General features: G+C 38.1%; 1 protein-coding gene across 3 annotated transcripts; it reads left to right on the top strand.

Annotated features, from left to right (window-relative positions):
• Positions 1–3,002: 3,002 nt before the first annotated feature.
• LOC139964563 (kinesin-like protein KIF9) lies at positions 3,003–22,350 on the top strand. 3 transcript variants are annotated; one of them, XM_071966243.1, is made up of 16 exons: positions 3,003–3,162; positions 5,060–5,194; positions 5,484–5,649; positions 6,471–6,577; positions 9,072–9,296; positions 9,765–9,941; positions 10,893–11,040; positions 12,360–12,571; positions 13,146–13,397; positions 14,292–14,452; positions 15,146–15,393; positions 15,804–15,926; positions 16,521–16,700; positions 18,499–18,602; positions 19,431–19,535; positions 20,701–22,350. In XM_071966243.1, the coding sequence occupies exons 2-16, from the start codon at positions 5,096–5,098 to the stop codon at positions 20,815–20,817; spliced, it is 2,424 nt and encodes an 807-aa protein (XP_071822344.1). In that variant the 5' UTR covers positions 3,003–3,162; positions 5,060–5,095; the 3' UTR covers positions 20,818–22,350. The 3 variants fall into 3 exon arrangements, with proteins under 3 accessions (XP_071822344.1, XP_071822345.1, XP_071822343.1); XM_071966244.1 differs by lacking the exon at positions 3,003–3,162 and adding an exon at positions 3,267–3,417; XM_071966242.1 differs by lacking the exon at positions 3,003–3,162 and adding an exon at positions 3,878–4,309.
• Positions 22,351–22,566: the final 216 nt, after the last annotated feature.

Here is a 22,566-nt window from a genome sequence, read left to right as displayed (position 1 = left end):
ACTGAATTATTTGATTTTACTTCCACACATTAGGGAAGCAGAAAGCCGGCCCCTCCCTTAGTCGAGGATATGTGTGTTGCCTAGGCCTTTTAGAGTATAGGTTGATGTCAGAATGTAGGCCTAAAAACAAAGTTTTGGCAGAAACATATATGATGCAGTTTAACTGGCAGTATAGTGTAGTCTACTCTAACTAGGCTAAGGCTTTTTATTCTCACTTTGTATGTACATTAACAACAATTACCAGGCATGCAGGTAAAGCTCAATTTCTTACTTGTTTACATTTGGTAACATAGGCGAGCATGGCCAACTTGAACAACTTAGTTGTACTGTACCCTATGAATATGATAGTACATACAATATAAGGCCTTTCAAGGGGACAAGTTGCAACGTTAGGCATAGGCCTAAGCTAGTTAACTAAGTTAATGCTTAGGGCTATAGTCGGACTCACAGTCATACTTAACATAAAGCAATAGTAACTAGCCTTAGTTAATGAATAGTTTAAACTGAGTAAAGCATTCCTTATAGCAAAAAAATACCAAGTTTGGCAAGTATAGGGTCTACCCTAACTACAAAAAATAACATTAACAGTCTATGCCTTCATTCTTGATTTGTTCACATAGGCCGGTTGTTAGCCTAGCCTAAGTTACAGCAACTCTACTTTGTCGATCTCGTTCTAACACACAAGTTAACGAACAACGTTAACCAAAGCCTTTGAGTTAGCATATGACTTACCGTTTGCGAGAGGTTAAACATTCACGAAGATCATCGGTAAGACTAACTCTGCGTTTTAGGCAACGTTTGTAATAAAATCTTTAGACTGAGACCTATCGTCGCATGTCAAATCTCTACGTCATTACTCATTCTCTACAACCCCAACCTGTTCTTATCGTTGTTATTCTGCTGTGTTCCTAGTACAGTAAACGTTGACCTTTATTGTGCTGTGTTCAGTAAAGGTCAGGGTGGCGAGCAAGGCCACCATATTGGTGACCTGACCCAGTGACCTTAACTCCAGACAGCTACGGAAGCGAATCTGAATGACCATAATTCTAACGATGCAGAATGCTGCGCAATCTTCTAGGAGACAGGAGTTAGTGGCAAATCAGCCGCTGAGTACGTCATGCGTGTACTCTCCCAGACTCTTCCAGCTGATAAGTAAGAATTTTACCGAAATATTGTTATTTATTGCAATGCGAGGAATTGCGTAGAGAAGGTATATTGGCTTTATGGCTAGTGGAAGGCTGACAATCACTGGCATATTCCTATAGTACAGAATACAGACACAAACACGCACCAGTATTAATATTACTTCCGTTCAAAAAATGAAAAATAAAACGCATACAGGAAAGAAATATAGGCCCAAACTGGAGTTCAAATAAAATCAGCTTGTGTTAAGAAAAAAAGGTTAACGATTTTGCAGGGTCTTTAATGTCTTTTGATTTTTTTTTTCTTTTTTTTTCGTGTTTTATGTCAAGGACCGACGGAGACCACGAACTACTGTATCATCAATTATAGCTGGATGAAATGGATTCCAGATGTAGTATAAAGCAACCAGAAGAGAAAGTCGATCTGTTTTGCTTCGCTTTCACAAGTGTACGCGACACATACCTGAACTTTACCTGCAGGCTTTTTGAACGCAAATGTGTCGTTCAGTGTCTAAATTTTCTATGCTAAATTTATACAAAATGTTGCCAGGAACCTGCCATTTACAATACGATATCCCGATCACTAAACAATCTTACCTTTTATTCTCACTGGAGTATAGGGAGAAAATGATGGAGGGGTGGGGTGGTGGGGGAGGTACTGATACCGTCGGTGTTGGATTTATCTCTAGAAGGTGGCCCAGATGGGACAAATCTCGAAATTTCTTATTGTGCACGTTTTAATCAAGATACCGGCTAAACAATTTGTACCAAATCATTTCAAAATTTCATCTTTTGTTGCGTAAACGTAAGTGGGCCTGGAGTTTCGATCCTAGCAGGATCTTCTTCGGAGGCTGAAGAAGATCCTCCTAGGATCGAAACGTCAGGACCACCTTCTTTTACAATTTCTCTAACACAGGCTTTTTAGTGGATATTGAGCAGTTTGCTTACAGTTTTCAAGTGTTTTATTTTGATCTTTTGTTTTAATCGAACTCTTGAGCAAAATTTTCGCGAAAAAGTCGACATTTCGTTTTCCATCTGGAAAGTTTATTCGACTATTATATGATGATATTTTTCTCAAATGCTCGACTTTTTCTTAATCGGCTTTTATCGAAAATGTTCAAGTTATGTCAAAATATCCACAAAACAAATAAATGTTTTCGGAATTTGATGGGGGATGTATGCGGAAACAGCCTACTCCTTCATCCAGTTTTAAAAGTGTGGGGTAGGACATTTGCCCTTACGGCAACGGTTCTAAACTACTATATTTATAGTAATAATATGGTGACAAGATAGACAATAAATAGACAATACCACTCCCCCCCCCCCCCCTGCGAGGTTCTCGGTAAAATCACCGTCAGTGCTTATATCTGCTGTAAACTGGTTGAGGCAAGGAGGTCTAAGGGAGCATACGGCTAATTAATTAAAGGGATTACTTAATAAAGACAATGAAAATGTCCGTATTGTCAGTCCAATTTATACTTATGGGGAAGGAGATACCCCCCCCCCATCATGGTTTAGGGGAGGGATCAGCCCCGCCAGACAAAACCCCTATGGTGTATTGTACATAAATAGATAACATGTACATGTGATATAACCTAGCTAAAAGGTAGGAAATCCTATACTTGTTTTCAAAAGCTGCTTAACGTAGGGGTCATTATTTCATCTAAACAGCTTCCATATCTAAGCCAAAATATATTACAGGGGGGGGGGCACCTACCCCCCTCACTTGGTAGATCCTCGTATGATACGTAGCACGTTTTTTTTTCGATTAAAATCACTAACAAAAGAGCGTTAACAAGATGGAGGGAAAGTACCGCTATGATATCATTACGTAATACGGTAATGGCGCCTGCGCTTTGGTCGTAGTGACGAACACAATCATGCCTTGGTAACAAGAAGCTTTGATTTTACGGTTCATTGCACTGGAAATTTGGACCTTTACATAGTAGGAAAAACACGTTTAATTGATACAGCTTTACTCAACGGATTGTGCCTTTGAGCTTGTTTGAATTTTGTCAAGGTAAGGTATATATCACGAATTTATTGTGAAATACTAAGTTAATTTACTCCCCATGCCATACTAACCCCAGAGTCGGCCTAGGCCTACAGTAGTAAGACTGGGATTGAAGCTTTTCAAGAATTTGTGGGGAAGGCTTTTTGTAACTTCTTCACGTTTGTTTATGTTACCCTTTCCGCGTAGACTGGTGTGGGTGTATCCATTGCACCAATGTGTTCCAGAATTTCGATATTTTGAAGTTGCTGTGTAATATAACTAGTAAGACTTAATTTTATATCTGTATGGTTACAAAACACAAGTTGTCGTTTCAATACACTTGTCAGGCCTCGTAGCGTAAGTTATGTGTTAACATTTTTTGTTGGCTTTGTCGCATTGTGACGCGTGTTAGAAACATAAGCCAAACGTTAGGCCTAAGCTTGTTCTATAGCGCGTATGTATTGTGAGAGTCCATCGATGGGGTTTCATTACAGAAACACTTGGCGTCATTTGACTTCGATTTGCGCGTACGATCAACTCTAAGTGACAAACTATGTGAAATCTTTGACGCTTCAATTACAGTAGCCCAGTTACAGTTACACTAACAATATACTTCTCATGTGATGCAGTTTGTATGTTAATTTGAACATATTGTGACCTCATAATAGTAATAGGAATGTGATCTGTAAAAGTTCCAATCGAAATGTAACCAATCAGTTTGGAGTTCATTTACGTTAGTGTCGGGTGTTTCCATTGTTACTTCACAGTAGGCATGTCGCCAGTTCCATTCCCTGATTCTGTAAACATGACAATCACCTCAGTACATTATTATGTAAACAGAGTTGATCTGGCAAGCCTTCTGCTCACAAACATACCACATTTGCTAGGCTGAAAACAGTAACTTATCTGGGTACCATAGCCAAATAATGAAGTGTATAGACTAGTCATTTTGTGTATCCACTTAAACTTGGATTGGATCGAACCAGACCTACATCTTTTGAGGAGGATTGTAAATTTCTGAAAGGGAAAGAATTCGGACTTAAAAATGAAAAAGATTCCGCCCAAACGAGTTGACGCAAAGTCTAGCTCAGGTGAAGGAGCGAATGGAGATGAATTTCAAGTGGAAGAAGATTACAGCTACTTAGTGGAGACACCAACACCACAGTTTGAAAAGGTGGAATTTGACCCAATCAGGATTAAATAATTGTAAACTAATGTTAGACCTAGGCTAAATAAGTCTAACAAATTTTACTGTTGACTTAAGGTTTCATTTCAACTGTAGTTATGTAACAGTGGAAAAAAAACCCAGTAAATTCTGTCAAGGCAGAATTCAGGATGTGACTAATCCAAATTTGAATGATCAGTTAGAAGAAATATTCTTTTTTTTTTTCCTAAATTTTTCTGTAATCAGCTAGCAGATAGTTAAACAACACCATTAGGCCTAGGTGTCTTTAGTCTTATCTGAGTAGTACTACAGTATTTGTGAAAAAATGCAGATATGATATTTATATATCTCTTGTTATCCAGACAAGTAGGAATTAACATAACAATAGTGTATTGTATAATTATACTTCACCTAAATGTTTCTTTCGAGGTTTACTTAATTTGCAAACTTCCATTATTGAAAATATGGAATATGTTTTTGCTTAATTATATGGTCAAGCATGCTATGTTATTATTAGGAGCATACGAGTCATATGATTTCAGTTTGTGTTATGTTCTGCTTAATTATCCATTTCAACACTTCTGAAACTTGGTTTGACACCCATTTTCCCTTTCCCCCCACCGTCCCTACCCACATCAGAATTCTTCATTTGGGCACCCTGGTGAATTAACAACTTAAGGTGAAGATTTATCCCAGTCATGTTATACATATTTCAAGTCTTTCATTAATTTAAAATTCTTCTTTTTCCCCCCCGTTCAGCCTGACACAAGACTAGGAAGAACAACGTCATTTGACATGTCTGCCAAACAGAGCAGCAAAATCCGGGTCTTTCTGCGGACGAGACCGACCTCCAACTTTGCGCAAGATATGATAGAATTTATACCAGACTCAAACGTGAGTTTTATTATCATTTGTAGAACTTTTGCAACTCTGATAGCATTTCAGTGTCATTGATTTCTTTTTGCTGATGGGAATTGATCATATTGACATCATTATATAGAATCTATATATTATCTGGTTTCTTTCACAGACGTTTTATATATGATCTGAGTGTATAAACACTTGTGAAATTACAGAGTATGAAGGTCATATTTCCCTCTATCTTTAAACTTTATAGAAATATACTATTTATGTCAACATTAAAACTTGCAACTTCTTTGTATACAATTTCCTTTGTACGTAGAATATCAACATCCATGCAAAGAAAAATGAGAAGAGGGGCGTGGTCAATAACCAGCTTCTGGATTGGACGTTTAAGATGGATGGGATACTTCACAATGCCAGTCAGGAACAGGTCTTTGAAACAGTCGGTGCTGATGTTGTCAACCGTGCACTAGATGGGTACAATGGTAAGTTTCCAAAGTGTGTCTGTGTGAAAATTATTCAGGATGGGGGAATACTTTTTGAATAATATTTTTATATAGTTATTGATTCCTTGCTGGAGGCAGAAGGAATTTATGCAATGGTTATTGACCAATGGTGATGGTGTGTGTGTTTTGTATTCTGACCGAGGACTTGGACAAAAGAATTTCAGGTCCTCGGATGCGATTTCTAAAGATTCACCACGTCCTCGAAAGAATTCTATTGTTATGGGGTATTGTTAAGGTTAGGGTACGTGGATTTGAACAATGGAAAAAAAACAATGGGGTCCTCTGTCTGAATGTAAAACACAACTGTGTGTGTACGTGTGTGTGAGTGTGGGTGCGTATGTATGTGACATTTGGGTACAATGGTAATTTTCGAAGAGTTTCTGTCTGAAATTTTTATGTAGGATGACCTTAGTGGAAAAAACTTAACATCGTTTTGTAAATCGTTAAGAAAAATCACTGTTAGTGTCTATCATATCATTTTTTTTTATCGTTTTTTTTTGTAATGAATTTCTCTTTGTAGATGAATTAATATCTTCAATAAATATCTGGTGTTGCATAGCAAGATGCTCTGCAAATTGGTCAGATTACTACACAATTGTGATAAAAACCCAGCAGCTCTTGTACTACAGAGCCTAAGTTTTTTTTAAGGTCTCTTACATAATAAGCATAATTTTTAAACCTCAAAATTGCTAAACAAACCATGAGCACACTTGATTATTGTATTAATTGACAGTCAGTTTTCTGTTTATTAATGTTATTATTGGCAAATACATATTTCTATAAATTCTATTGTCTTTTAGCTACCATTATGTGCTATGGTCAAACCGGAGCTGGTAAAACCTTCACAATGACAGGTGCTACCGAGAATTACCAACAGCGTGGATTGATTCCCAGAGTAATATCGGCAGTAAGTACCAAGACTGGATTGTCCAGTGTAAACAATTTAAAATCCTTCTGAGGCATAAATAACATTTATAAATGTAATGTGATGTTTAATTACAGATACCTTCATGATGGTACATTTAGTTAAGTGTTTGTTGATAGTTTTTTCACAAATTTGTTGGTAATTTGAGAGATCGGTTGCCCAAAATCCATTCTTGATTCCATTTTGCTTTCTTCTCTTTAATCAAAGTTGTTTTTATCTTAGTCTTAATTTGCTGAATGGAAATGGGCTTTAAAAGGTTATTTCACTTATAAACTAACAGAGGGGGCTAAGGTATAATAGCATTTAAAGTTTCCCTGCAATCTTTATATTTTTTTTTTGTGTCATATGACTGCTTCTATATGAATTTATATTATATTTGATGGTATACCATATTGGGTTATAATATAAATTATATATATCTCTCTCTCTCTATATATATATATATACAGTATATATATATATATATATACATATATATATATATATATATATATATATACACTGGCGGATCCAGGGCCTTTGTTTGGGAGGGGCCAAAGTGGCATTAGAGTGATATGGTGGAGGGGTCTAAGGGGAGGGGGTGCTCCCTCCCCTTTTGAAAATTTTCTATTGCTGAATGCCCTCAGATGCAATTTGGTGCGACAAAAGTGTACAATGGTGATGCAGAGATGCCAAGGTCAGATGTTTTTTAGGCGGGTGAAAATTGTCTGGTGCTGTTGGTTACGTACACCATCTAAGCGGAGCGCCACCATGAGTTGGCGCGAAGCGTACAAGAAAATTTTGGGATCTTACGGCCCCTCAGATGGCCGGAAACATCACTTCCCGGGTCATCTAAGCTGAATCTATACTGTCTCCATATTTGTATTGTGTCTATTTTTTTTTCATTCCAGAGGAAAAAGTATCCTGAAATAAAAAAAATCTCTGAAATTTTGCGGACGCTGTAGCGTTCACGTGTGCCGTAACAGTATTATTTTTCACGAATCGTATATATAACGTTGCCTTCAGCGGGGCATATTTAGCACGATCGGCTTTGAGTAATTTCCGATCCTGGCGGTTCTGAGATAATTCGCATTTTGGTGTGATGAAATGAATTTCACGCTAGCAATGATACACTTTCACAGGAAAAACTCTGTGGGCCTACAATGCGGGAGATTCTTAAAAAATGCGGGAGTTTTTTGGAAAATGCGGGAGATTCGGACAGGTGGGCGGGTTAGCGGGAGACGACCCGAAATTGCGGGTGACACCCGCCCAAAGCGGGTGACTTGGCAGCACTGGTGATGTTAATTTACATCTAAAAAAATGTTTCCCAGGTGTAATTTTCTAAAATATTTATAAAACAAAGTTGGGATCATCTTTCTCAAGAAATTTGATTTCTCATAGGTTATGAATTTCTTACAACCAGCCTGTAACTGCAAAATGGTGTTAAACTGTAAATCCTCATGCTCATACATTTACATAGCTCCCAACTCTTGAGAAGGCAAATGCTGGTCCATGCCACAAATTGCCGTCCTGTGGGAGGGGTATAAGGGGAGGGGTGTCCCCCTCCCCTTTTGAATTTTTTTGGAATCCTGGTGATGCCTACTGTACATGTAAAATGGTGGCACTAAGAAAGGCTTTTGTCACCCAACATTTTCTGAGAAATATGCATTTTTTTGTGTGTAACATCAATAAATTGAATAGTAGGTGATAATTCATTCTTTCCCGTGGCATGAAAATGTTCGCTGCTCGCCCCAATGAAAAGAAATATAGGCTAATTTGAGGTTCAAATGATGCTGTAAAGGAGGTTTTATACTCTATTATGCTCAATGCTAAAGAATTGAGGGCTGCTAAGTCAAAATTTGATGCCATTTTTTTTATGTAGACTTGACAATTACAATGCGGTTTTTTTGGACGCTTGTGCGGGTCAGCGGGTTTGGGTGTTAGAATGCGGGTCTAATTCCCGCGAATTGCGGGTCAGTTGGGAGCTCTGCATTTAATTTTAAACCAGAAAAGGAAAAGGTTTAGACTAGTCTACCACTGCTATTCCTCTCGATTTTTTAATTTCCAATCATATGATTTAGCAGATGTTCGGAAACACTTTTGGGCTCACCTTTGGGGGGGCCATGGCCCCCCTTGGCCCCCCCTTGGATCCGCCAGTGTATATATATATATATATGAAAATAAATATGATAAATTTTTCAGCTGTTTCTAGTGATACTATAATCGTATTTATTTACTGAATAACCGCGCACATTAACAATAAGTTATTTTATAACCTATAATTATTCTATAACCTACCTGTATTGAATTTATATTTTACACATTCATGATATAAGTTTGTCACATATGGCAGATTGGTTGTCTTGAAGAATATTTAGCCAGCAATCCGACAATTTCTTATGCAGCATTCTCCTCCTCTATCCGAAATATTTGCAAATACATGTTACGTTATCGTCATAAATACATTACGTGACATTCTTCCTCTCTTTCGTAACAGGTTTATCAACAGATTGAGAAACGTGTCGAGCAATCCGTCTCCATCAGGATATCGTACTTGGAGATTTACAACGAGAACATGTTTGACCTTCTTTCGACGTTACCCGAAGCGTTCGTGGGTACCCAGCAGATGACGATCATAGAAGATGAATATGGTGTCAGCATTAAGGGTCTCGCGTTGCACATGAGTAACAACGAAGAGGAAGCACTTAACATTCTTTTTGAGGTAAGAAACATCCCTTTTTGCCCCCCTCCCCCCTCCAGCCCCTTTCACCCACTCCTGTAACTTTCCCCTCTCCTATCCTTTCTTGTGCTTCACTGCAGTTATGGGTTTTCTTCGAAGGTAATATGTTCAGCTTACTATCGTTTTTAAATTATCAAGATAATCACTCTCTTCCAATTGGTCTGACCATGTCCCGGAAAATTTACATCAGATGTCTCTCACAGGGAGTAGTTTAATGTTCAAATTTTGCATAACAGTTAATCTCTCATCATATACTATGAATTCCTGCTGCGTAAATAGCTGCTATAATATCTTGTAACTTGTGTAGCAATTTGACCATTTCGCATAGCATATTTGCGATGTGATACTGGATAAGTTATGCCCTCCTCTTCAGAACTTTTGAAGGTCATTTTTGACTAAAAACAACAAATTTCAATTTAATCTATTGCATGCTATGCGATTTTCTTTCAGGGTGAGACCAACAGAGCCATCGCGACCCATTCTCTGAACAAAGTGTCGTCCCGGTCCCACTGTATCTTCACCATTCACATTGAATCTCGTTCTCGGACCGACTCGAACGCCAAGTACATCAGGAGTAAGCTCAACCTGGTTGATCTGGCTGGATCTGAGAGGCTCAGTAAAACTGGGGTAAATATAACTGATGTTCTAAAGTGGATATATATGAGGGGTAGGCAGGTCTTGCTGGCCGCAGCGAAATTTTGAGCTCAATCTGCGGCCACAATGACTAAATTTGTACTTACACCGGTGATGAAATGGAAAATATTAGATTATATGAGAAGTAAAAAATCAGAAATGTTCAAATGTGGGGTAATATAAATCCTCAAGTGGCAAAGGCACTCGCTGGATAATATATTATTTCACATTTCATCTGTGAAGTCGTGCTGTGTGGAAGATTTGCTTTTTCAAAAAGTAAAATGAATAAAGAAATACAAAATTAAAATTAAAACTCACTTTGTTTCTTACATTCTATGGTACAAAATATTGTAGAAAAAGTGTTGCCATGTTATTTCAAATTGGTACTGTGAAATTGCTTTAACCCCTCCCCTCACCCTCCCAACCCCTCACCTAACCCCTCACCCAACCCCAAGGGGATATTTCAGCTACCAACAGCATGTGAAACCTTACAACTGTTGTATAGATTCATCTGTTTATTTCAATCATTTTATTTATATTTAGGTTTACAGTCTTGTTCAGGGCCAAGGCCCTCTCACACAACTTTACTACTTAACCCTGGTCATTGGTAACTTGTCACACCTACACACCAAAGTGTACGCAATTCAATCAATCTCTCCTAGGGCACCACAGTGCACCACAACCATGTGTCCCCTCGGGCCACCACTTGTCCCCTGCAGCCACAAACCGGCACACGCAACTACATTTATAAGTTACCTCGCAAGTCCCCATTTATACACCTGGGTGGAGAGAGGCAATGGAGATAAAGCGCCTTGCCCAAGGACACAACGCAATGATCTGGCCAGAACTCCAACCTGTAATCCTTAGATCACAAGTCCACTGCCTTAACCACTTGACCACAACGCCCATTCATCTCTAATCTTCCTCTCTTTTCTGTTTTACCAGTCCGAGGGCAAGACTCAGCAAGAGGCTATGTATATCAATAAATCGTTAACCTTTCTAGAGCAGACCATCGTCGCACTCGCTGACAGGAGACGGGAACACATCCCTTATAGGCAGACCAAACTGACACACGCTCTTAAGGACTCCCTAGGTAGGTATATGATATGTTGTGTCTAAAAGTAATCAGAAGAATTCTTAAAGGCATTGAAGACTCGCCCCAAACTGTGTGTAGCCATCTGAAAAAGTTAACTTTCCGTTTGTTTGTGTCGCTACAAAATGCAGACAGTACAGTAATGAAACGTGATACCTTGTTATCTTTATCTGGACCTGAGATGTCCATCGCTGTATCGTTTGTATACTGTGCTGTGGGTATTGACCGCAGCTGTATGTACTGACTGTACACTAGTGTCTAATTACCGACGGTAGCAAGCTATGTGTGTATTTTCTGGGATTGATGGTGGTGTTTAACACTTCTGTTACACCTCATTCGAAACTAGGTCAGATTACCGGCATTAGACGTTTCTTTTTGCACTAGACTTCACACCACTTAAGAGTAATCAACACAAACTGATTTGGTCTAAACTTCATTGCAATGCCAGATTTGAAATTATCATATATATTTGTCTGAAATTAGGATCTGAAGAGAATGGAAATGTATCATGATTATTTGCCCATTTCTTATGAATATGTATTTCTTGACCGTTTATGTTTTATAGAGGGGAAAGGGTGGGGGGGGCACACAAGGGATAATTACAATACTGGGGACATGATGTGATAGATTTCGTTCCTGCATTCATACATGTCAGGAATACTGTAACAGGTACATTCATTCAAATTTAATTTGCTGGTCAAAGTTTGATGTTAACATCAAAGTATTGTGCTTTGCTTTGATATGTACTAGAGAGTACCAACTCAACAGTGGTAGCAAATATATACATATTTTCAGGGATAGGGCCTGAGGTCTGAAATTGCCTGAAAGTTTAAAACTTGGCAGTAAACGTGATTTTGAACAATGTAAGATATATAGTACATGGGCATTCTTTACAGTATACTTTCTTATTACTTAATTCTATTTTGGTAGGGAAATTGGTCTCTACCAATACATTCATCCTACATTCAACCGAGAAATCGTTGATCGGTCACTGATTTTTTGCAATATAGGAATAGGCTGAAGTTGTTGGTTTTACAACATAAATTCTGCATTTTAAGGGGAAAAAAAAGTCTGAAAAGTTGTAGATGACTATAAATATTGCAAGTGCATATATATTGTGAATAACTTGTAAATTGGTTTCTCATGTGTTATCCAATAGTTTGAGGAATGTCATGTCAGGATGTCCCACCCCTCCCCCCCCTTCCCGAAGTTGGGGTCCCATCTTATTAGATTAATTAAATCATTACATTCATTTCTATGTTATATTCTTAATAAGTTTATTTTTTTGTTTCTGTTCTGTAATGATTTTCCTCAACAAGGTGGTAACTGCGAGACGATCATGATCGCTAATATATGGGGAGAGGCAGGCCAGATAGAGGAGACGATATCGACTCTACGGTTTGCGACGCGCATGATGTGTATCTCGATTAATCCTGGCGTTAATGAGTACTACGACCCTGCACTGCTGGTCAAGAAACTGGAGAAAGAAATCAAACACTTGAAACATGAACTTGGCATGCATGATACATTGGTGAGACTGTTTCCTTACAGTTTGTATTTACAAGAAAAACATTTTATTCGTAATTAGGTATGCAGGTCCACGTAAATAATAATATTTAATATTTGATATTTATATAGCGCTTTACACCAGCGATAGGTCTCAAAGCGTTTTACAGACGTTATATATTAACCCTGGTCAATGATAACACGTCCCAGAGACAATCCCTCCAGTCGGCAGCAGTTATATACTGCACCCAATGACAAGTTACCTCACAGTTACCCATTTAACCCCTGGGTGGAGAGAGGCAAGTGAGATAAAGCATCTTGCCCAAGGACACAACGTAATGAACTAGGCAGGAATCGAACCAGCAATCCTTGAATGGCGAGTCCAAACGGCTTATCCAATTGACCACCACGCTCTCAAGAGCTTGTAGTGAAAATTTCAGACAAAAAAGACATCGATCTGTTTGTTTCCCCTAAATATTCTAGAAAGACCAAATAATGATCGCTAATTGTCAAACTTCAATTATCAATTCACTATTGTTGTAATCCTCCTTATGTTTTTATTCTGAAATTTTCCCCATGATTTGTGCGTCTCTCTTTAGGCTAATAGAAGTCAGGTGAGCTACGAGGCCTTATCCGATACCCAGCTGATGGAGATCGAAAATCAAGTCCGGCGTTACATGGAAGGGTCTTTAGAAGATATCGATGTGGTCAATGTTAGACAAGTCCAGGCTGTATTCGACACGTTCAAAAACATCGTCGTACAAATGGAGAACGATGTAGAGAACAGGCTCCGCACGAAATATACCCTGATTGACCATAGCGACCCGGGTGCCGTGGCGACAGCACAAAAGGTAAGACCTTAAGTAAAATGTCCATCAATTTACAAATATATTCAAAGATGAGACTTTCGGTAGGCTTTTTTTTATATTTTTTGTATTTGTCATGATTTAAGCAGAAAGGAACAAAACTGGGTGCTAATGAGGTTTCTTTAACTATGTTTTTAAAGATATTCTTCAGCAAAATGTTTTTAAGATATTCAGCTGTAGTAAGAGTCTGGAAAGCTCCTTTAAGGCTAAATTGATGAAAGTGTGGGCTTCTCACTGCAGGCTGAAATATTAATGTTAACCCACAATTTGACAATTTCTGATAACACGACAGAACGATGTTTTTGTAATTTCATATAAATGACAGAATCAAAAGTTATTTTGTGTTTACAATCATCCTTTGATCCAGTGGGTAGTTTTTGAATATTTATAACAGTGTGCATGTTCGGGGGGGGGGGGGGGGTTGGGAGGATGAGGAATGGGGTTGTGAAAGAAAAGATGGAACGTAAGCTTACACTATTTACCTAAATTATGAAACTTATAATACAATAAGATACAGTTATGTTAGTTTAGTGATGAAATTAAAACAAATGCTTTCGAGAAGTAATGTTCTTGAAACTCTTCATGTCCTAAAAATATCATGACATCATAGTTTATTAGCCTGACTAGTCGTAAAGATGAAGTGAGAACTGAATGCGTCTTGAACTTCCGAATTTACTTTAAGCATCTGACAAAACTACCCAGGTAAGAAGGATTGGGAAAGTTGATATTTAAGTGACATATATTGTTCATTTGAGGCAAACAATTAGGTGTAAATTTTTATTTCATCTCTGGTTTTGAGTGACGCTTTTTAACTTTGGTAAACTTATCGGAATTTGGCGATCAATTTTAATTGATTCTTCCCGATCATCCTCTCGCCAGGCTGGAGTTATTTTCGACGAAGACGGTGGTGCTCAGTATGTGGGAGAGGTAGACGGTCAAGGCTTCGGACTTGGTTCTGCTCCCACCAGCGCCAAACCGGTTCATTCTGCCGTAGTCTCTGCAAAGAAAGCCAAGAGCAGGAAAGGGAAAGAGAGAAACAGGTTTGGCCGCGACTTATCAAGAGATATTAAATTCCAATATTTATTGTTGAATCTGCACAGAATTATATTTACAGAATTGAAGCACTTTAAGGAAAACGTTTCAGCAACATGAGAAAACCAGTCGTTTGCAAATTTGTTCGAAAATATATGAATGGAGCTACTGATGTTTCTTCTTTAAGTATTGTTGGGGGCTTCTTCTTCTTCTTCTTCTTCTTCTTCTTCTTCTTCAACAATTGTTAAGTGAAAAAAGCTAGAAGCAGCTTAAATTGTATCGATTGATTGATCGATTTAATTATCATCAATTTATCATGATATTAACATAGAGAACTCTTTCTTAAGTTATAAACATAATTTAAGGAGAATCTTTGTCGATGATCATCTAGGCAGATTTGAAATCTTGTCATATGACTGTAATGCCCCCAGAATATGGCCTTTAATTTGACCCAAAACGTTAAGAGAAAAGGTCATTTTGGGCTTTAACAATCTCATTAAATATGGGAGAAAACTTCTGTCTTCAAAATCACTAGCACAAACTCCAATGATGGCCTGATTTTAATCTGTCATTGTTTGGATTCTACTCAAATTTGTTGTATGATGGTAGAAGAAAGTTCTCTTGACATGAAAACCGCCAAAGTACTTTGACGTTAAAATGAATATCATTTTACGAAACGGTTTGGTTTATTTTGTCTACAGTCCGCAACCCAAGGGTGGTAACGCTGCTAGTCCTGTCCCCAGTTCTCAACCTACCGAACAGTCCTCTCCGATGCGGGTAGGAGCCCAAGCTGTGGATTCGAACGCAAGGATGGAGGCTGGCTCCACCACAGGTTCTCTGGGCAAAGACTCTCAGAGAGCAGACACACCTCCCTTGAGAACGGTAGCATTTGAAGAGTTTAAGAAGGAAAGGGGAAGTGAAATCAATCGAATATTAATGGAAAATAAAGGTAGGTTATAGCTGCCTTTGAAGTCTTTTACTGGGTGAGGAGTCAGGGTAGTACTGGTTATTATGGGGTTGGTGCTGGGGGGGGTGGGAGAATCTTCTGTGAGGGTGATGTTGTAATGTTTGGGTATGACAGTGTCTACTGAAGCAAAGTTAACCATCTCTAGGTGCATATGACAGGGTTCATCATTGCCATGACAACTGCCCCAAATAACTTAAAATAAATAATCAGAAAAATCTTGTTCTTTTTGGCATATATCAGTGTTTCAATACAGTTGGCGGCCATTTTGTCAATGTGTGATGTCATAGTGGCACTAGGTGGTGACATTGTTAAGTAAATTCACACACAAGTGTGCTAGTTGTCAGTATTGTTTTAAATTATAATAAATATGCTTCTCTTTCCTTCTTACGCAGAAATACTGGCCTCGAAGAAAACACAAAGAAGAGATCTGACGAAGACCATAAACCTGACAAAACAAGAAATCGACGAAAAGAGACTCAGCATCGAACAGAAGAGGCAAGACAGACAGGAACAAGGTACGAATATCGATTCACATGCAGCAGAAATATCGTCAGTGACCCCCTCCGGGACTATTACCGACCTTTGACCCTTCCACACAAAAGTGTTACCCCACCACCAAAGTTTCTAAGCCAAAGCTATGAGTTTTGACAGGATGAACCACACCGTTGTCAATTTCCAATTAGTATGTACTAATTAGTACTTTTTACGTTGCTCCTAAAACGACAGTGAATTTTAAACTAATGACTAACAGAAGACAACCACTAGTGCACAGCACTCCTTTGTATGAAGCCTACTTTTAGCTGAGTTATAGCTTTTGGGACTTTTCACCTTAACGTGCTATTTGTACCCTTGAAAAATTGTGGGCACTTCATGCATCCTTTAATAATCAATCCAAGTTTTGATGGGTTGATAGCTTTTGACCAGTTTGCTTTATCGGAGAGATATCTATCTTGGATGTCATGTTGAGGTATTTTCAACGATATTTTATATCTGCAATTCCTTGAAATTTGTGAATAGATGACAATGGTATCGAGAAATATGCCTATGCCTGTATTTAAGTATTAACAAAAATTTTCCATTTCAAGAATTTTGGTCTTTTATTTCTGTAGGAGAATATTCAGAAGAGAATGGTGAGATGGTGATTTCTGAAGAGGAGTTTCAGATGATCAAGAATCTGAAAGAGTTAAAAGCATCTTATCGGACAGACTACCAGGAGATGAGGCAGGTGAACTCTGAGATACAGTACTGTCAGAAACTAGTAGACCAATGCAGACAGCGACTCATATCAGGTAAGGGTATCCACGGTAACAAGGTTAGTGTAACATCAGTGCTGTCAGAAACTAGTAGACCAATGCAGACAGCGGCTCATATCAGGTAAGGGTATCCACGGTAACAAGGTTAGTGTAATATCAGTACTGTCAGAAACTAGTAGACCAATGCAGACAGCGACTCATATCAGGTAAGGGTATCCACGGTAACAAGGTTATTGTAATATCAGTGCTGTCAGAAACTAGTAGACCAATACAGACAGCGGCTCATATCAGGTAAGGGTATCCACGGTAACAAGGTTATTGTAATATCAGTGCTGTCAGAAACTAGTAGACCAATGAAGTGAGCGACTCATATCAGGTAGGGGGATCCACGGTAACAGGGTTATTGTAATATCAGTACTGTCAGAAACTAGTAGACCAATGCAGACAGCAGCTCATATCAGGTAAGGGTATCCACGGTAACAAGGTTATTGTAATATCAGTGCTGTCAGAAACTAGTAGACCAATGAAGTCAGCGACTCATATCAGGTAAGGGTATCCACGGTAACAGGGTTATCTTTATATCGACACTTTTAAAACTAGTAAATCTTTGCAGATGGTGGCTCACATCAGCTAAGGGTATCCATGGTTACTTGGTTATTGTAATATCAGTGCTGTCAGAAACTAGTAGACCAATACAGACAGCGGCTCATATCAGGTAAGGGTATCCACGGTAACAAGGTTATTGTAATATCAGTGCTGTCAGAAACTAGTAGACCAATGAAGTGAGCGACTCATATCAGGTAAGGGTATCCACGGTAACAGGGTTATCTTTATATCGACACTTTTAGAAACTAGTAAATCTTTGCAGATGGTGGCTCACATCAGCTAAGGGTATCCATGGTTACTTGGTTATTGTAATATCAGTGCTGTCAGAAACTAGTAGACCAATACAGACAGCGGCTCATATTAGGTAAGGGTATCCACGGTAACAAGGTTATTGTAATATCAGTGCTGTCAGAAACTAGTAGACCAATACAGACAACAACTCATATCAGGTAAGGGTATCCATGGTAACAAGGTTATTGTAATATCAGTGCTGTCAGAAACTAGTAGACCAATGAAGTCAGCGACTCATATCAGGTAAGGGTATCCACGGTAACAGGGTTATCTTTATATCGACACTTTTAGAAACTAGTAAATCTTTGCAGATGGTGACTCACATCAGCTAAGGGTATCCATGGTTACTTGGTTATTGCTACATGGTATGGCTCTCTCAGAAACTAGTAAACCAGCTAAGACAGCTGTTCTTATCAAGTAATGGTATCCATAGTAACAGGGCTATTGTTAGATCAAGTACTGTCAGAAACTAGTAAACCTGGATAGATCCTCCTCCCCCCCCTTCCTCAAAGGGAAAGAAAATGTAATAAACCTCTCTTTAACACCTTAAGTTAGTTGTGTTCAGCAATGTGTTCCTTATCAGCTTTCTTTAACCTTTTTCAAAATTTCTGACACCGATTTGCATTACCGGTTTTCATGACCGGTTTGCATTACCAGTTTGCATTACTGGTTTGCATGATCTGTTTGCATTACCGGTTTACATTACCAGTTTACATCCCCGGTTTACATTACCGGTTTGCATTACCTGTTTACATTACCGGTTTAAGATATTCAGAGATCCCATTGTGAGACAATACATAATACCAAGACCCTGAGAGTTGGTATGTATGGGATCACAAGAGTCTTTAAGTAGATTAAAAAGAGCATATGATACATTATATATTGTGATTGATAGGGTTTCATATTTCATCTTTCTTTCACTTTTATTCCTAAACAGAGTTTGATAACTGGTATTCAGAATGTTTCTTGCAGTCTGGTGAGGATACCACCAGTGCTCAAGATGGGGTGGGAGCCAGACCAGGTACCCTGTATGATAACGTGGTAAGTAAACAGTAGTAAGCAAGGCAGGAGGGGGAGAGGGGCCGTGAGGGTATACGATCCCCCACTTTCTTACAAATATCGTACTGCCACTGTACAAATTTAGTTTCTTACATTGAAAAATGCAATTGTTAAACAGTGAACACTCTTCATTGTTTGGAAATAATTTTTAAGGGTCTGAGCGCCTGGGAAAATTAATTTTTGAAAACTAAGTAAGCACTTAAGCATACTTGCCTGAAGAAACCATACTATGCCTCATGACACTAGTTTTGTCAGCAATGGGAAATTGAGCCTAATACCAAGCTTACCATGCTTAAAACTTTCCATTCTCCATTTCCTTACATCCTCCCTCCCTTCCTCCCCCCCCCCTCCCGCATTTCCCCATGGAATCCCTTGTAAAACTGGCTAGTTCTGCATTTGTGTGAGTCAAAGCAGTAGTATGGTGTTTTATCTTACCTCCTTTTACATGATGCCACCATTGTTGTATCCTTAATATGCATAATTATTACCTATACTGTAATGGTACAGTCCATGTGATATGTAATGAATATCCAGATGTGTGCATGTGAGTGCTGGAAAAATGAGATAGTAAAGTTGGCCTAATAGAGTATGCACATCAACTCAAAAACTTCTCTCTCCGCAATCTCTTCTATCCTTAGTCAATTCAGGACAGAACAAGCATCGTTAGCAACCCAGGATTTTTAGCAATTTTTACTTTGTTTGACATATCGCATGGAAAATTTTCTTTATTTGTACCCTTGACATATAAGCCAATAATGATACATGTTTTCTAGGTTTTTCCATTTCTTTTCTTCTCGTCTGCGTTTTTAGCCGGAGGATGAAGGAGAAAAATTTGAGAGGCTACAGTCGGAATTATTATTGGAAAACCCCGACTCGGCAGCATTTTACAAAGCTAGGATAAGAACCGACAGACGGGTGAGTGTTGTTAAGCTAAGGTAAACTGTTATATTGTAATACAGTAGCTATCATAATGTAGTGCACCCTCGAGTGCGCGACCTCACAAAACATACTACGTTCTCGTGGCCAACATGGAAACTGGCCACCATCTTGTCCTGTGTGTTTCTTTGAGTCCTGTGTCGATATATCACAGTAACCAGACTATAGGTGGGTGAGTGTAGTTTAAAGGCATTGAAGACTCGCCCAAAACCGTGTGCGGCCATCTGAAAAAGTTAACTTTCTGTTGCTTGCAAGTGCCGTTTGGTACCTGTCGCTACAAAATGCAGACAGTAATGAAATGTGATACCTTGTTATCTTTAGCTGGACCTGAGATGTCCATCGCTGTATCGATTGTTTACTGTGCTGTGGGTATTAACCGCAGCTGTATGGAGTGACTGTACACTAGTGTCTAATTACCAATGGTAGCAAGCTGTGTGTGTATTTTCTGGGATTGATGGTGGTGTTTAACACTTCTGTTACACCTCATTCGAAACTAGGTCAAATTACCGGAATTAGACGTCTCTTTTTGAGCGAGTCTTCACACCCTTTAATGTAAGGTGACCAGATGTAATCCGATATCCATCACAAGGTTGACCAAACCTACCAACCATTACTGAACTTAGCAGGATAAAATGATCAATAAAGCATATTTTCTACAGATGAGGGATGGTTATTGGGGATTTCATTGAATCTTATAGGAGTGTTCAACCAGATACTTTCTCACAGTATTTATTCTTCACAAGCAAAGAGCATATTAACTCAATTTTTTTAAACATTTTAGACTCACTTCTTATCATTTGAAATTTGACTTATCTGGCTAAACGATATGTATTACAATGGAATGTTAGTATTCGAAAGTATAGAAAATTTACCAGATTTAATGCAAAAATGCTGTTTAGAAAGAACTCCGCACACCACACCACCCAAAATGAGATTCTCCATATCATTCACAATTCACAAAAGACCAGAATCATTTTCTACAATAGACTATTGTTCTTTATCAATTACTATCAACCTGTTATTAAGTGATGGCATTAAAAATTGGTTACAACAACAAATTTTATTCTTAAGAATATCCCATCAGGGACTATAACTCTTCAAACTAACAAAGCCGATGTTTTATTTCTCTCGATTTTGTTTCCAGCAAACACTGGAGTCTGCGTTAGAACAAGCGCAGCCCGATCCTCCCAAGAGGGACGCCTCGACACCAACGATTACAATTCGTAACAAACCACCATCCCTGATGACCGTCCAAACATAAGATATGTTAAAAAAACCGTCTGGAATTTGATAGTAAATAATATTTTGAGACAATATTTGTGACTGCATGGTTTGAAGTCAAATCTGTAATTTTGGATTGAAAAGTTTTGATTTCTACAAAAGTATTATGGACTAATGTAATAATTAATGTAAAATATATATTTCATGGTGCAAATTGCAACAACAAAAAATTCCGTCCCAATCTGAAAAAAAGTACTTTTTGATTTTTTTTTTTAAGTCTATTTTTCCTGTGCTTTTGACAAGACTTAAATACTTTTCAGTATTCTGGTCGTATTTTCACCTTAAGGCTTCCAAACATTCAATTTTGTTTTTTGTACAAACTTCTAGATTCTTTCCATGGCTCGGGAAGATTTGGAGTTAAGCTGCATATCGCATTGTTAAATCCAGTCCAGTGGCAAACAATGCTGCTCTTCACCTTCGAAGAGAAAGGTATTTCACATTTATATGTGAAAAACCGCATCTCAATAATATCTTGCACCCCAAGTTGAGATTGTAACCTGTTTTTGACTAGCTAAACTTCTTAGTTCAGGAAGCTGATCAAAACAGGTGTATCTGTGATGTCATAATGGCAGATCTTTTTCAAAAGCTTGAATAAAAAATCTTTTCCAAATTGGATTTTGGAGATATCAAAATTTATATTTTTCCCAAAAATTATTTTTTCACAGTTAGCAAGAGTGTGCTATTTAAAGTACAAAATCTGTTGCATGGGCATTCCCCCCCCCCCCCTTTCTATTGTACGAACTCGTTAAAACACTGTTCAGACGATTTCCACTTGCCTTCCTTTTAACTCCAGTCGAGAGTTGCGGGCAGATTTGGGAAGAAAGTATGCACAAACTGTTGGCCTACATGCTTTATTCCCTATCTCTACATTCTTCTGCCCAGAATTGTGTATGTGAAGGAGGCTAGGTCTCTCTCTGCATCTGCTATGAATGTGTTGCAGGCCAAAATTTAATGCTGACATTTAGTTTTGAACAAACAATATTTCTACAAATATTAAACATGTGTTGTTCTTATGCAAAGTTGAATGGCATAATGAATTACCATGTAAACATGACCTGCTAACTTCAGTGAGGTTAGAGTGGAGAGTTAAAGAACCTGTCTTGAAAATCTTCCATCATTCTTCCATCTCCAAGATCTTCGTTTTGATTCCGTCCATCCGAGCATCTCTAAAGATGTTATTTCCTTAAAAGTGCGTGCAAAGTTTGTTTTTATGAAACTATTTTTTTTTCCATTCTTAATATAGAGTTTAGAAATCATTGCGTATTTACTTGTGGCTAAAGTCAAACACAGTTTACAGCTATTTCTTTATATGGGGAATGAGTTGAATAGGGAGTAAATTGGGTGCTTCTCCCGTGGTATTCATATTAAAATGTATTGTTATTTTTGATAATATTTTAGGTCCTCAAATTGATTAAAAACTAAAATGTTAAATTAATATGTCATGTTATTCAACATCTTGTAAAATTTGGAGAATTTTTTTTGTATAAAAATAAAAGTCAGTAATACAATAAGAGCAGTTGTTTTTATCTTTTTATTTATTTATATGTTATAAATTATATGCAAAATTCTCTTACAAACTGTAACCTGTACTATGGTGAACACTGATGTACACCATTATAACAGGTAACATTTTCCACAATATAACAACTAGCAAGTAGAAAAAGTAATAACATTTGGATGACCCATTATCATATACTGCTACTGTTACAGCTCCCGGTATTAACTGTTT

Source organism: Apostichopus japonicus, chromosome 23 (assembly GCF_037975245.1).
Source record: "Apostichopus japonicus isolate 1M-3 chromosome 23, ASM3797524v1, whole genome shotgun sequence".
Lineage (NCBI taxonomy): Eukaryota > Metazoa > Echinodermata > Holothuroidea > Aspidochirotida > Stichopodidae > Apostichopus > Apostichopus japonicus.
Note: the sequence above shows the minus strand (reverse complement) of the source record. Positions and strands in the feature narration are given on the sequence as shown.

Excerpts from the sequence above, each read along its gene's own strand:
- LOC139964563 (XM_071966242.1), top strand. The coding sequence starts at position 4,181 with ATGAAAAAGATTCCGCCCAAACGAGTTGACGCAAAGTCTAGCTCAGGT. Across the intron at positions 5,195-5,483 it reads AATTTATACCAGACTCAAAC|AATATCAACATCCATGCAAA; the intron begins GTGAGTTTTATT and ends CTTTGTACGTAG. Across the intron at positions 9,942-10,892 it reads AGAGGCTCAGTAAAACTGGG|TCCGAGGGCAAGACTCAGCA; the intron begins GTAAATATAACT and ends CTGTTTTACCAG.